This window comes from Colobus angolensis, unplaced genomic scaffold (assembly GCF_000951035.1).
Source record: "Colobus angolensis palliatus isolate OR3802 unplaced genomic scaffold, Cang.pa_1.0 Scaffold376, whole genome shotgun sequence".
Lineage (NCBI taxonomy): Eukaryota > Metazoa > Chordata > Mammalia > Primates > Cercopithecidae > Colobus > Colobus angolensis.
Genome location: NW_012117110.1, coordinates 1,640,867 through 1,657,161, shown reverse-complemented (window position 1 = coordinate 1,657,161; position 16,295 = coordinate 1,640,867). Strand labels below are relative to the sequence as shown.

The window sequence follows — 16,295 nt, the reverse complement described above, 5'->3', positions numbered from 1 at the left end:
CGAGTAGCTTGAATTACAGGCGCCCACCACCACGCCCGGCTAATTTTTGTATTTTTAGGAGAGACGGGATTTCACCTTTTTGGCCAGGCTGGTCTCAAACTCCTGACCTCAGGTGATCCACCCGCCTCAGCCTCCCAAAGTGCTGGGATTACAGGCATGAGCCACATGCCCGGCCTGCCTTTAGTTTTATACTAACAATAAAGCTAAACAAAATTTCTATAGAATGGATACTCAGGATTTTGGGCATATTCTTTATTACAATTTTGAAGAGCCCTTATATGAACACTCATTTAGAAAAATGTCATTCAGACCACAGATTAGGACATGCTAAAGATTCTCATGAAGAATACATTTTCCTCATGGAAGAAAATAAGTCTTCTAGCCAAATTTCTCTATTTGCTTTAGTCACTAGCTCACTCAAAGCCAAGTTTTTGGCTCTACTTTAATGACTCTATAGTTTGCTGAGAGATGTTTCTCTGTGTTTAACCTTCTCCTTGGTCCTACCTCAAGTCTTTTATGCAACGTCAGGAATAAAAATTTATCAGATTGGTCATATGAAACTGTCAGTATTTTACCTTTTTCAACCAATAAAATGGCAATTTCACATAGTTCAACCTAATATTATTTCATAAATACTGACAACCCACTAGGTTAGATGTTGAGGTTACAGATATATATATATATATATATAAACATACTCCTTGCCCTCAGGATAATTATTTAGGTAGGAAAAAGAACCAAATCTAGTTAGGTAAGTAGAGATCAAGCACAAAATGCTACAGAAGAGAGGAATAAATCAGGGTGTCTAAAATGGTTTCACAATTCAGGCGTTTTGGCCAGAGAATAATGAAAATGCAGAATTTCAGTAAGCAGGCATGAGAAAGAGCATTAACACACAGATAACAAGCAGAGAGAGGATACAGAACACAGTAAATTCAAGAAAACAAAGTGGTCCAACAGGGCTGGACAGGAAGGCTTACCAGGGATAAACGAGATAAAGCTACAGGTCCTAACCTTCTTCCTCTATCAGAAAGATGAATCCATCAACAGATACAAGATCTCCTCTCCCTGCATCACCTGACTTTCCTCTCTTCTCCACTGGCTCCTTCAGTTTGTCAGTATGTTCAAGACTCTTTCACCTTAAAAAACCACCATACCTTCCTTGATTTAAAATATCCTCCCAATTCACTGCCATCTTTCTTCTGCTACACTATCAAGCGTCTCGAAAATGTGATCTTTATTTAACCTCCTGTTCGTCCTCTCAATCTACAACGTCCTGCCAGCACTAATCTCTCCCCTTCCCCAAAAAGACACTAAACAACTGCTCCCCAATTAATGACTTCAGAGCTGCCAAACCCAACTGATACTTCCAGTATATCTTACTCTGCATTTTTGTAGGATCTGACCCTTCAGCTATTCTCCACTCAAGTCAGGAATCACTTTCTCCTGGCTCTCCCTTTCCATCTCTGGTTATTCTTCAGTTTTCACAGGGTACATCTATTGTCCAACATTCTTTTTGCTCTCTTAACTCAGTCTGGAAGAGGAAATACTACAATTTCCAGGACAGGTTTATGAGAACACTAGAGAACATTTCATACCAAAACAGCTCAAGAATATTGAAAGCACATGGTCACTATAATTGTAACTCTCATCACTTATCTGTCACACTGCTAACTGTATGGACTGTTAGCTCACCAATTTGATCAACTATAAAGGTCCTTCACAACCTGTATCTCAGCAGTGCCCCAGCATAGTATCTGCTGCATTTGCAAGCACTCAATAGTTACCACATGAAAGGCAGAACTGTATCACACTCCTGTCACAGGTATTTTTACCACCTCACTCATAACCTTCATAAATGGTAGTGACTCCTTTCTTAAGCTTTTAGATACATCAACAGAAATATTCATCAATTCTACCTCTTCTCCCTGTCAAAATTCTCAGCCACTAAAGTCATTTTGGGATTTGGGGTTTTAGGTTTGGACCACAGACCATTCCCCATCAATAAAAACACAAAGGCTCCAGAGTTGTCTCAGAGTTGTTCTTGGACCTGGTCTCCATTACCTCTCTGTATAAAGCTTCTCAGGCTGCCTTGATGCAGAAGAAAGAGGGAACTTGGAGTCTGGGATTCTGATTTAAGCCCCAGTGCTCCATTAATTGGGGGAACTTTGACCAATATTTTCAATTTCTCTAAGCAGGTCTTTTTCTTTGTGAGAATGACAGTCTCATAAATTCTCCTGAGGAATAAAAGAAACTAAAGGCTCTGGACAGTTGGTCTACATGACCCTACTCTTGCCCTCGCCAATCTGACACAGCTTCCACTACTATCCTTTTTCTGCAATGACAGGGTATCCTTCTTCTTATTTAAAGAGCAAATTTGGAGTTCATTTTTTCTCATACCCTCAGGGCTTCTTCGTCAGTTATCCCTGCCACACCTCTCACACCTTTGTAAACATGATCAGCTCTCTCCCATGTTTAGAACTTTTCTTTTTTTTTTTTTTATTATTATACTTTAAGTTCTAGGGTACATGTGCATAACGTGCAGGTTTGTTACATATGTATACTTGTGCCATGTTGGTGTGCTGCACCCAACAACTTGTCAGCACCCATCAATTCATCATTTATATCAGGTATAACTCCCCAATGCAATCCCTCCCCCCTCCCCTCCTCCCCATGATAAGCCCCAGTGTGTGATGTAGAACTTTTCTTAACCCTGCTCTTTCCTCTAGTAGCCAGCCTGTCTTTCCCTAGCATCCCCATCAGCCTTCCGTATAGAGTACCCCATCTCTACTGCCTTTACTCATCTCTTTAATCCTTGAAGGCAAGCATCAGATGCTTCTCTCCCTTTCCACACATGCTATTCTGAAACACCTTCTTTTCAAACCAAGTTCACTGTGCCTTATCAAATCCTATGGACATTTCCTGAGTCTTTTAAGAGGTCTTCATTCCTACCTGGATATTCTTACAGGATCTTTGGAAAGTACAAATCTAATCACCTACTCCAGAGGGCAGTGGTCCACAACCATGTTGGTCTCAGGACTCCTTTATACTCTTAAAAATTACTGAGGTAATTTTAAGTACTTTCAATTTTAATTACTCAAGAGCTTTTTGTGTAAGTAGGTCATATCAATATGCACCCATTAGAAATAGAAAAGGGGTAGATTTATTAATCATTAAAAAAACCTATTACATATTAACACAATGATTTTCCAAGACAAAAAAAAAATTTACGGAGTGGCATTGACATTTTTGCAAATCTCTTTACTATCTGGTTTAATATAAGATAGCGGGATTTTCTGGTCTGTTTCTGTATTTTATTTGTTGTCATGTGTTATTCTGGTTGAAGTATATGAAGAAAATCCAGCCTCACACAGATACGTAGTTGGAAAAAGGAGTATTTTAATACCATTTCAGACAACTGTGGCTATTAATACTATACCAAATTCTCAACAAATGGTAACTTCTTAAAGATTAGTTACAATACGGAATCTGAAACCATATGTACTCTTCATATGCTGTTACATTAAAACACATGGGTCAATCTTGCATTTTGGATGGATCTTTTACTCCTATCTGATTTTCTATCATATGTTAGTCATTTGGCAAATACTGCCTGAATTATGCAAATATAACAGATGTTGACACACTAGTTAATAGTAAATAGTACCACCAATCTCATCAGGGGTCTTTAAGTATTGGGGCAAGTGTCAAGCTCATGTGGTGGCAGATAAAGGTCTTCCAAAATTCTTTTTTTTTTTCCTTCAGTGCTCAAATTGTATCAGTGGCAACAAATATAGTGAGGTATTTTTATGAAGTGACTGGATTACTTTGTTCATTTTCAACCAAATGTGTGCCAAATACCCAAAGTTCAATAACCATAATTTGTTAGTTGTTCTTCTGGTAAAGATAAAAAGGTGTTCCAAGGAAAAAAAGAGGTTTATTCTTGAAACTCTGTCACATAAACACTTTTCCTTGAGATAATCACCATACTTGGATAAGTAAAAGTACTTTATACTGACTTCTCATTTGTCACACAGAATATTAAAGGCACATATTCAAGGGCTGAGATTTAATGAAATTAATTTTACTGCTTCCTCAAGGACATCTGCAAGTGACACCGGCTTTTCTGGGAATGTGTAGCATGAAAAATACAACGGTTGCTACCACAGTTTAATGACATTGCCCTGATTCCTGCTAAGTGCCAGCTGTTTTACCTACCCCCATTGCTTTTGCACTATCGGTACAAATGTCAACACAGTGGGGTGGGGGAAGAGAAATCAACCATGTCTTAGAATTATAAAAATACTTCTGCCTTTGTGGCCTCTTAAAGGGTTTTGGTGACTACTAGGCAGGCACAGACCTAGCTGGGAGAACTGCTTCCTCAGAGTAAAGGCCACGTTCCTTATCAATAGCATATAAAACCCTTCATGGTTTGGCTTCAGCTTAGTGGCCAAGTTAGAACCCTCCTAGTCTATCCCTACTTTATTCTGTTGTGTTCTCTCTCAATAAAAGGGCACTAGTTATGAGTATGTATCTTGATTAAGATTCACTTATCTGTATACACCGGAGCAACCACCACACATAACAAGATAAAGAACATTTCCAACACTCTATAAGGTCCCCCCGTGCCCTTTCCCACACTATCCCCAAAGAGTTTACTATTCAGGCTTCTGTTGTTACCAGTTAGTTTTGCCTATTTTTGAACCTCTTATAAATGCAATCATGTAGGTATTCTTTTAGGTCTTTCTTCCCCCACTTAACTTAGTATCTGACATGTCCACACATTGAAGTATAGAACAGTGGTTTTTATTACTGTGCAGTACTACATATTAATAGATGTGGATATATGTATTTATCCATATTCCTCCTCAAGGGTGTACAGAAAAGATTTAAAATAACAGGTCTGACTGTTGTCTTTTAGCTACCATCTGGGAACTTAAAATTTTGAGTTCCCACCATTCCCAGAACTGAGTGACTTACTATACCCAAAATGAACAAACAATATGGTTTATGCTGAACATGGGCTTTCCTCCCGGAGTCTGAAATTTTGGTACATTTCAGGCAGAGGCTACCTATTTAACCATTCCTCAGACACACACGCACACACACACACACACACACACTCTCTCTCTCTCTCTCTCTCTCTGGGTGCCTAGATTCTAACAAGCTATTCTGGCTGGCGACATTTTATATATGTTGTCAGTTGTGGGGAATTAATTAAACTATGTCCTGTTTAACTCTCCCGGAAAAGGAACATTGGAAGCTTGTACCAGACTTCACCTCATGTGCCTTTTCCCTTTGATGGTTTTTCTCTGTGTCCTTTAGCTGTAAGCTTAGCTATGAGTACCACTATACACTGAGTCCTATGAATTTTCCTAGTCAATCATCTAATTTGGGCACTGTCTTGGGGGACCCAACATAACAGGCGTTTATTGTTTTGTCCTACTTTTAGGGACAGGGTCTGGATATGAGGTCCAGACCTGTCTTGAACTCCTAGGCTCAAGGGATTCTCCTGCCTCAGCCTCCCCAGTAGCTGGTGCTACAGGTGCCACAACCAGCTTGTCTTTTCTTCAGATTTTGAATATTATGAATAAAACTGCTGTGAATATTCTGTGCATGCCTTTTTATACTCATATGTACTCATTTCTCTTGCATATAGGAACACAAGTGGATTACTAGGTCATAGGCTAGTATCCCTTGTGCTTAAAATTCTAGCAATATTGTACTTCTAGTTGCCTAAAAACAGCCCTGTTTCATATCTCCTTGTCCTTACACGTTATTCCTTTCGCCTAGAATGTCTTTCCCACCCCCTACACACTATGCCTGTTTTGGCAATAACCTTTAAATCTTTTACCTGCCTAGTTCTGATGTTATTTCTGATGAGGAAAAGGAAGAAATTGGTTCTGTTTTTTTATCTTCTGGGTTTAACATACCTCAGACACATGCATTCCGTAGTCCAATCACAAGTATAAGTCTTCAGAACAACCAAGGCTAAAGAACTCAATCTAAAACTTGGGCACACAACAGACAACTGGTGCTTGCTTCTATAGAACACATGGGCCTCCTGTATATATAAGGAGACAGGAATGATCCAACAGGGTTGAACTGTGAAGAACGTGGCATTTGGGGAGAAAAGGAAACCTGCAAGTACCAAGACAAGACAAGATTGATCAGATAAGAAGAAAATTAAAAGGAAGTTAGAGTCTTACAAACCAAATGGACATTTTAAGTACAGTAAGAGAGCAGCAGAGGTAAGAGTGTATAAATTTTAGAAAAAGTACTAGTGTAGAAATGAGAAATCCTGGGTTCCAGTTCTGTCTTTATTCCCTGCTCACAGTATAAAATTAGGGTAATCCCTTTTCATTCTAAACTTAATTCTCCTAGTCCATGAAAAGAGGATGTCAGAGATTATAATCTGGCTTTGGTGTCAACTCTAAGTTATATGTAGGAGACAGGTCTCTAACACGTTTTGAGTTTCAAAACAATTCCAAGATTACAGCTTAAAAAAAAAACAAAAACAAAAAGCCTCAGGAGAAAGGGCAGACACACAGGAGACAGACAGATGGTGGAAGGGCCAGAACCCAGGAGCACAAAGCCAGAATGCAGAGTACAGGTGTTAAGTAGTAAGAGATTAAGTGTTCTGTAAAAAGACACAAAAATCCAACCTGCCCTTCAAAGTAACTGTTCTCTTCCAACAGAGGAGAGCTATCCCCACACTTTTATCAAAGGGGATTGTAGGCAGTGGGGCTAAATCTGTCAGCATGGTACATAAAGCAGCATATTATGCTGGCCAAGAATAAAGAAACCAGTAACACTATTAGTCAAGTTACTCCCAGAATCAATAGCTACTTGCAACTATGACCCATTTTTAGCATACAAACCAACCTTTAGACCTGCCCTCTGGGGATTCTCCTGTTACCTCAAGGGAACTCATCACGAATGCCTTAAATCAAAATGTTAACTCACTATAATTTAAAAGGACTGTTCCACCATTCAGGAATACAAAAAAATAAAATAAAATTCAAAGGTTATCCACGCCTAAGTGTTCTCCTCAACTACTGAAAGTAAAGCTCAACCCCATTCAGTCAGGAATCCTCCCAGGTCCAAGTTAATCAAAACCACATTATATATTAGGGTGGCAAAATAATCCCTAACATTGGGTTTTAAAATGAAACCTAACAAAATTCATTGGAAATTACATCTACAATGTGAATTTAGCACTCTGAAATTTGGATACTAACTTTTAACAGCAAGTCAGACAATTTTCCTATGAAAATATGAAATATTACATACATCATGCACATTTTACTTCATTCTTTTTCAGCTAGTTTACTATAACTGAGAAATGCACTGTTGGGGTGGGTCCTATCTTCAACATAAAAACTTTCAGTCTACGGAATCTGTGCTCACAGAAGATGAGACACTCTCATAAGCAGGTTTAACTAAAAAACAGGCTGCAACAATGCAGGAAAAAGCTAAGGGCATTTCCAAAACTGCAATGTTGGGTGCAAAGGAAGCAAAGTTCATAGTGACCAAAAGACTTTAAGAGCCTGCATGGTGGCTCATACCTGTAACCCCAACACTCTGGGAGGCTGAGGCAGGAGGATGGCTTGAGCCCAGGATGAGCCTGGACAACATAGTGAAACCCCATCTCGAAGAAAAAAATTTTTAAACTTAGCCAAGCATGTTGAATGACTCTAGACCCAGCTACTTGGGAGGCTGAGGCTGAAGGATCCCTTGAGCCAGGGAGCTTTGAGGCTGCAGTAAACTGTGATTGCACCACTGACCGCCGGCCTGGGTGACAGAGTAAGACTTTGTCTCAAAAACAATCTTAATAATAAAATCTTAAAAGGCTTAAGAAACAGTAAATGGTGCAATCAGTGCTTCTTGGTCTTAATTCAAAAAAGAGAAGCAAAATTCTTTACATAAGCTCCCTTACCATAACCTCTAGGTGCAAACTCCTTCCAACCCTTTAGCCTCAGGGGCTTTCTAGCAAATTCTCCCCAGAGCCAGTACAGTTTATATACTGCCTAGGAAAAGCAGATTTGCAGAACAGGGTAAGATTAGCACAACTTCTCCACAGCAGAAAAAATAATTTGTTATTTGATCCCATGATTCTTTTACTGCCTCCACCACTAGCTACTAAAGACAACAGTCTAAATATTAATATTTAGGTTTGGTGTGCATTTCTGTCTCAAACTGTAAGACAGAAGTACAAATGCTCTAATTTTCCCTTAAAATAAACATAACTTTAGAAAATAATCATTTAGCTAAGGGACCTGAAACCAATGAATAAGTTTGCACAGACAACACCTAACATTATAAATGCAAAAATAATACCAGCAGAAAGCTACTTTAGTCACCTCACCCTTCCCCTCCCCAATACACTCCACACCCCCAAATCCATAAACACTGAACTCATAGCTGAGTGCTTTGCTGGTAAAGGTTGCTAAGAAGCAGCTAGAAGCAGGTAACATTTTAAAGTTTTCATCTTTCCAAAAACTTTCCAGGACACAGGTAAGAAAGCTATCTAGCTTGTGTCTCACAGAAAAAAAGCTATCTAGCTTGCATTCTCACAGAAAAAAATTCTTTGGCAGAAGCTCTGAATATGCTTTTTACTCCTTTAAATCCTTGAGAATGCAGCCAGTCACGGTGGCTCACACCTGTAATCCCAGCACTTTGGGAGGCCGAGGCGGGCAGATCACAAGGTCAGGAGTTGGAGACCAGCCTGGCCAATATGTTGAAACCCCACCTCTACCAAAAATACAAAAATTAGCCGGGCATGGTGGTGCGTGCCTGTAGTCCCAGTTACTTGGGAGGCTGAGGCAGAAAAATTGCTTGAACCCCAGAGGCGGAGGTTGCAGTGAGCCGAGATCGCGCCACTGCACTCCAGCCTGGGCGACAGAATGAGTCTCCATCTCAAAAAAAAAAAAAAATTTCTTGGAAATGCAATATAGAAAAAAAAACATACCCTTTACATCTGTAAGTTTGGTTGTGTACAATGCTGGGACTCTTAAGTTTTATCCAGAATTGAAACCCCAGTCCCTCGGTTCTGGGACAGGGCTATTCTATGCCCTGGGAGCTTATCTCAGAAGATTTTACCACATACTGCATTTAAAAAATGTTTTAACCTTTATTAATTCTTCCTGGAAATCTGAGAGACAGCATTACGGGAATCTTAGCTAAGACAGACAAAGTGAGATTTAGTAAGCTCCATTTTACTTTCACGGGTCTTAAAACAATTATGTAATTTCAAATTTGCCTTGCCTCAGACAGGAAAAGTTACTGAAATTTTAACTGTCCTAAAAAAAAGGAGTCTTTTGTGCAGAGGGTTGGGAGGGTCACCCCCATAGTGGGAGGAGCCTGCATCTCCAGACCTCCGGCTCTCAGGATCAGCTAACTGCTCTGACATACATTGTGGAATGATAGACACAGCACATTCCTTCTGACATCAGCACTGCTGTACTAACACTCAGAAGACCCACACTGACTTCTACAGCAACTGGGATTCCTGCCAATGCAGTTAAGGTTCACTTTGCCTATAAATGTGACCAGCTCCCAGACCACTACCTTTTTTCTACAATGTATGCCACCAATAACCCCTTGATCCTCTGACATAACAGAACACACATAATACGCTGCACTATGGCACCAGAAAGACCTAGGTTCACACTCAATTCCATCACTTCACAGCCTTGTGACTTGATTTCTAAGCCTGTTTCCTTTTCTGCAAAATAGCGGGGAAATCCAAAAGGGATGTTTTAAGACAGATTCCAAACTAGCCTTCAGGTTGAATCCAACATTAAAGACTTGTTACATTTGGTCCATAGTATTTAAAATTTTTTTAATGCTACATTTAGAAGTCAGGAGAGTCATCAAAATAGAGATAACCAGTTTAGAAGCAAGTCAAAGATCCACCAACTCTGGGCCCACAGTTTTGCTGGGCAACAATCAGCTAGTGGCTGCTCCATTCAGAGAGGCATATACTCTGCAGTTCAGAAGCCATTACTTTTCCTTCCTCCTCCTTTGCTCATTTATGTTACCTCTGGCCCCTGTAGGGTTTGAGTTTGCAACCCATTTTAAAGACTAAGAGTAAAATTAATAGTTGTGCTCAGTGAAAATGCTTATTAAGGCAGCTATTATCATTAGCTCACTAGTTAAGTTTGGTGCTGAGCCTGGAGTCTTACTATTTTATCTTCCTCCTCCACTTTTTGCTTCATGGGCACTGGTTTGTGCACTACAGTGAAAGAATAAGCCCACAGAACCATTCCTGTATCAAACGCCTATGGCTTACCCCAATGGCAAATGTTTCCATGATCATTCACCACAAGCATCAGCTCTTCAACCTCTGATGTGCTGCACAGGCTAGCACAACCTCCCTCCCACACATGGGAGCCTAGACCATGGAGTTGTTTACAAGACAAACCCTTCAGAGGGGGGAAGCAAAGTTTTGTTTTGTTTTGTTTTTGAGACGGAGTCTCGATCTGTCACCCAGGCTGGAGTGCAGTGGACGATCTCGGTTCACTGCAACTTCCACTTCCTGGGTTTAAGCGATTCTCCTGCCTCAGCCTCCCGAGTAGCTTGAATTACAGGCGCCCACCACCACGCTCGGCTAATTTTTGTATTTTTAGGAGAGACGGGATTTCACCTTTTTGGCCAGGCTGGTCTTGAACTCCTGACCTCAGGTGATCTGCATGCCTCGGCCTCCCAAACTGCTGGGATTACAGGCGTGAGTCATGGCGCCCAACCATACTTTTTTATTACAAATGTTGACTTACATACGGAGTAGTCAACTTCCAAATTCTACTTCTATAAACCGAGCAGGCACTGCCAGGCCACCCGAAGTTTAAATCGCCGTGACAAAAAATTTAAAAAAGCGAAACTGGGCCAGGCGATGTGGCTCACACCTGTAATCCCAGCAATTTCAGAGGCCGAGGCGGGAGGATCACGAGGTCAGCAGGTCGAGACCAGCCTGACCAACATGGTGAAACCCTGTCTCTACTAAAAAAACAAAAATTAGCCAGGCATGGTGGCGCGTGCTTGTAATCCCAGCCACACAGGAGGCTGAGGCAGGAGAATCGCTTGAACCCGGGAGGCGGAGGTTGCAGTGAGCCGAGATCATACCACTGCATTCCAGTCTGGGTGACAGGGGAAGACTCCGTCTCATAAATAAATAAATAAATAAATAACCAAACTCTACAGCAACGTGCTCTGGGAATACAGTTCGGCCACAAGTTCCATGTGCTCAATGAGGACAAATAAAAGACCAATGATGAGTCCCCAAAACACCGTCCCCAGGGTTTTCCTACAGCCAATAGCCCCAATGAGTTCCACAAGCTTTTCTAACTATGCAAAAAAAACAACCAGGAAAACAATCACCGACTTGAGGTTTCCAAGGTTGGGTCCTGTTCGAATATATTTTTATTTTTTAACCCAGCATGTGTCCCTACACTCAAAGGGAACATGAGCTTCAGGGTGCAAACTGTCCTTAGCAGACACTCTTACGGCTGGCAAGGGACCGCACCGTCACCTGAGGGGCAGGCAAGAGGCGAACAGTGCACCTGTGCCTTCCAGGGCAGGAACCCCACCCACTTGTCCCTCTTCCCCACCAACGACACAGCCCAGTAGTGGACTCAGGTGCCAGGAGAGAGCGCGGGGAGGCAGGGCAGTAGCCAGGGAGACCAAGGGAAGCGGTTGCCAGAGAAATGCGGCATCAGTCAGGGCCGGGGCGGCAGGCGCGGCGCGGGGGAGGAGGGACGCGGCCTCCTCCCAGGAGGGCCTGGCGGGAGGCACCCCGGCTTCTAAGAGCGAATTCGGCTCCCGACTCTCTTCCCCATGGAAGGAACCCCAGCTGAGAGCACGGTGCAAGGGACCAGGGCTGCAGGAAGCAAAATGCCCCCGAAAAATAAGCGCGCGCCCACGAAGGCACCCCAGAGCCCAGGGGTCCGCCTGGCTTTTCTCGGTCACGGGGTCAGCGCGGCGCCGCTCACAGGGCCTTTTGGCCTCCCTGGGTCCCCCAGCAATGAAGCAGCAAAGCCTCGGTGGTCTCAAGCTATGAGGAACCCACGAGAGATGAAAAAGCTCCGGGGAATGACGCCGGGTGGGACACCCCAAGGTGAGGGCCCCTTTGTGGTTGAGTACCCCCACTCCCGGATGACTCCAGGCGGGCACAGGCCTGCCCAACCAGCTCGTCATCAGGGAAGCGACCCGTCCAGGGCCCCAGCCGCTGCTCCGCCAAACCTGAGGCCGCCCCTGAGTCTGGGCACCTGACCTCGTCCCGTACTGAGAAGAATGACCAGAACGCGAGGCCACATGCACCCACTCGCCAGGCTGAGGGTCCGGACAGCACAGTCCAGAGCGTGCTCTGGTCGCTACCCGCCTGTGCCACCTCCGCGGCCTGCAACCCTACCCCTCTCCCGCCCATGCCCCAGGACCCACCTCAAAGCCGCCAGCCCCGCGGGTCTCCCGGGCTCGAAGCCCCGCCAGTCTTCCGCCCTCGCGCCACACTACCTGGTCAGCCCCGCCCCCAGGACTACCTCTCCGGCGCCAAGCGAAGGTGTGAAGCCACGTGACCTGCCCGGGATTGGGAAGCCGCACGAGGGGCTTGATCCCTACACCTTAAAGGGGCCCAGACCGCCGCCGTCGTGGGGCTACCCACGGAACACCGAGTCTACGTAGTCAGTAGCCCCGCCCCGTCCCGCCCGGGCCCCCCCACCGCGCGCCGGGTGCGAAAGAGACCCGCAGAGGGGGGTGAGCTTCCAGCGTCCCGGCTTCGGGTCTCCAGTGCGACGGCAATGTGAGAAAGAAACGTTCCGGACGCCGGTGCTCCTTTATGTCCGGTCAGCTCCCATCTGGACATAACGCTCGAGACCGCCCGGAGGCCGCAGTGCGGTTCGGAGGCCCCACCGGCCACCCCCGCAGGGCTGCGGCGCCTTTAAGCCCAAACGCCCTGAGTCACGAGGAGGCTCCCTGCCCCCCTCGCCCTCCACCCCTCCACGAGGCTCCACGCCCGCGAGCACGTGACCGCGCCCCGCCCGGGACTCGCGCGCACGGGGCGGGGGATGGGTGTACCGCTGCGCCGGACCCGGCTGCGCGCGGACCGTTAGCTAGTGCGGCCGGGACGCGGCCCCGCCCAGGCGAGCGGCGGGCGGCTCTTACCAGTGGGAACGCCATGGGGCCGGTGTGGCCCTGCGGGGCTGACGGGCTGGCCGGCCAGCCGGCGGGCGAGAGACGCGCACGCACGTGGGCACTATTTTTGCAGCGAGCAGCGCGCAGCCGAACACCCCGGCAGCTTATGAAGCTCCTCCGAGGCGCTCCTCGGAGCCGCCCCCCGGCCGGATGCGGAGCACCTGTGTCTGCCCCGCCCGAGCCCTCGCCTCCGCCCCCTCGCGCCCCGCCCCTCCCAGCAGGCCGGGCCAAGGAGGGCTCCGCCGCCCACCCGGAACCCGGCGGGGACCGCCGCCGCTACTGGGCACAGCCATCCCCTGGGGGGCCAGAGGCCGAAGCCTGAGCGCGCCACTCACCTAAGTAACCCCTAGTCTGCCCTGGGCCTCAGTTTCCCTCTGACAAAAGAGGGCACGATTTACAAGCCCCTGCGAGCGGCGGCGATCGCTTCGTCAGCACAGCCTACTGTTCGCGCTCCTTCTATTCCAGGGATCTCTACAGGGCGAGAGCCAGCCCTGCATCCTCGGTCGGAACCGTAGCACCTGGGCTCCAGGAGGCGCGCTCACTTTAGACCCACTGCTCCGTACGCTGCAGAGGGGGCTGCGAGAGTCAGGACATTCCAGAAAGTTCCAAAGACATCACTGGTCCTCTTTGTACCGGAGCTCTCCGGGGAAACCGCTTCCGGCGCTCCCGACAGACCGCGATAGAAAGTTTCACAGAAATAGGGCTATGGACAGGGCGAGGGCTCCAGGGTAGTCGTCCTGGGGCACCTGGAGCAGGGGCGGACCGGAAACCTCAGGCAAGCGCAGAGGAGGAGGTGGCATTCCAGGCGGGAGACCAAGCAAAGGCAGAGAGGGAGGACGGCACGGAACGGCTCCCTCTGACCAGGACTGAGGATGATGCGATCTGATACCGGCGGAGGGAAGCCTGGGCCCGGTTTGTAAGGGGCTTTTATTCTGTAGACAGCAGGAAACTATTAGAGAATTGTAAAAGGGGTTGGCAGTTGTCAGGTCTGTTTTAAGGTGTTACTGGAGACTTAGACGAGGTTGTACAGAAAAGGGGGAAAACAAGGGACTGGAGTCGGGAGGAAGGGGACCAGAGTTTATTGAGCATTGCTAGGTGTTTTACGTGTGTCATGTTATCATGATACTATTTAATAAGCACTAACTATGCTCCGGTCCCTTCCTGGCACTTAGGGAAGATGGTGCTGCCGTCTTCCTGGGCTTGATCTAATGGCTAAGGGGAGAGGGGCAGGTAACTGTCAGTTTCTGCCTGAGGTGATGGAGAAAGAGGAAGCTGATGGTATAGTCTAGTGTTTCAGAAGGATTAAGGGGGGAAGGGTGGTGAGTGTAAGAGTAGAAGTGCAAGAGGGGTGAGTGACAGTGGGAGTTGGCCAGTCTCCATCCACCTGGTCTACTTACAGGAGCTTCTTTGGGTTGCTAAGGTCATGGGCAGAAAGGGTGATGACTACAGGAACAAGGCAGGAGCAACTTCGCTGGGACCCCTCTCTCTTTAGCCATACTTTCTCCAGGAGCAGCCTACCCCTGAGTCTTGTCCTGGCCCATAAGCAGCTTACGACAGCTGCTTCTGAGAGGGTGCCACACTCGGATGCCTACAGCACAGGAGCCAAGTGAGGGTGGGCGACAGCACTGGAGGCCCAAGGCATACCCAAAAGGGCTGTTAGCTGGTGGGCACCATGTAGAGATGAGGTCCCAGCCCAGTTAAATCTTTCAAGAAAAGCTGGAAGTACTTTTTAAGTGAAATCTTGAATGTAAATTTTAATATTGGTTATTAGTTCAAATGAAAAGAGTCAAGCCCAGCATGTCCAGGGGCCCCATGCAGCTCACTGGCTGCCAGTTTATGATCCCTGACATCCTTTCCTCCTCTCTGACCCAAAAGCTGAGCGAGATAAGAATCTGAAACCCAGAATAGTACCCAAGGGAATGGGTGTCTGGAAGCCCTTTCATATTTCAAAACTCTCAACCATAAGAAAATAAAGGCATGAAGAGACTTGGAACAGAAATTTCTGCTGCCTAAAGTCTCTCTTCCTAAATTTTCTGTTGCAGGTAATAATAACTTGTCTTCACTGACCACTTACTATGTGTGTGGGAAAGTTCTAAGTGCTTCTCCTATGTTACCTTATTTTGCAGATGAGACTGAAGCTCAAAGAAGTTAAGTAATTTGCCAAAAGACTCCCAGCTAAAAGTGTCAGAGCAAGGACTCAAACCAAGGCAATCTTCTGGTTTCAGAGCCTGAAGTCTTAACCAGGTGAGAATAAAACTTCCAGCACGCTTATGTGTGTGCTCATCTGTGAATGACCCCAGAGCTGACTGCAGATGTTGAGAGAAGAGGTAATTTTGACCAAATGCAGTCATGACCTCAGGTGTGGGCGAGTCCTTGCTCCCTGTCCAGACTTGGCTAGGCCTGCAGGTCATACAGGAAGAATAGTCCCTCTGAAGGTGACCATAATCCACAAGGCAGGGTGTGGAAAGTGACAGAGGTGAATATATTAAATGACTTGGTCAAGTCCCCACAGCTGGTCACTGGCAAAAGTAGCAGAAACAAATAGGCAGCATTATCTATTCTCCCGGTCAACAAACAGCCTTTGAGCCCAGCTATGCCTGGCACTGTCTCTGGAGTCAAGCCCCAGACTTACAATACTGATTTTAAGTCCAACTATAATTAGCTGGACTACATGTTAAATATATGTACTAGAAGACAGGAGAGACCTTATAGTCTTTTATATGCTCAGGTGTTCAGTGCTTCTGCAGGAGGCAGAGAGCTAAAAGAAGAGAGAAGTTTGATGGGAGGAAATAATTTCCTGGTTGCAAAAGATAAGAAAAAGAATTCACTTAGGAGCTGAAGACCACAAGGTAGACACACACAGTCTCTGCTCAAGTTTTGCCAAGCTCTGTACAGAAGAAACCATGTTCTTTTGTTTTCTCAAGTTCCTTTTAAGTGGGATAAAAGAGTGGATTGGGGCAGGGCACAGTGGCTCATGCCTGTAATCCTAGCACTTTGGGAGGCTGAGGCGGGCAGACCACCAGGTCAGGCAATTGAGGCCATCCTGGCTAACACAGTGAAACTCCATCTCTACTAGAAATACAAAAAATTAGCCAGGCGTGGTGGTG

At 45.8% G+C, this 16,295-nt stretch overlaps 1 protein-coding gene across 2 annotated transcripts in view; it reads right to left on the bottom strand.

Moving 5' to 3' along the window:
* The window catches only part of LOC105520269 (40S ribosomal protein S17), a 108,756-nt gene extending 95,443 nt beyond the window's left edge, over nt 1-13,313 (bottom strand). The window contains exon 1 of one of the 2 annotated variants that reach the window (XM_011953881.1): nt 13,159-13,313. In XM_011953881.1, coding sequence (XP_011809271.1) covers nt 13,159-13,173 — 15 coding nt within the window. In that variant the 5' untranslated portion in view covers nt 13,174-13,313. Of the gene's footprint in view, nt 1-12,438; nt 12,909-13,158 lie in introns of those variants that run through there. The other variant, XM_011953883.1, reaches the window with a different exon arrangement.
* Nucleotides 13,314-16,295: the final 2,982 nt, after the last annotated feature.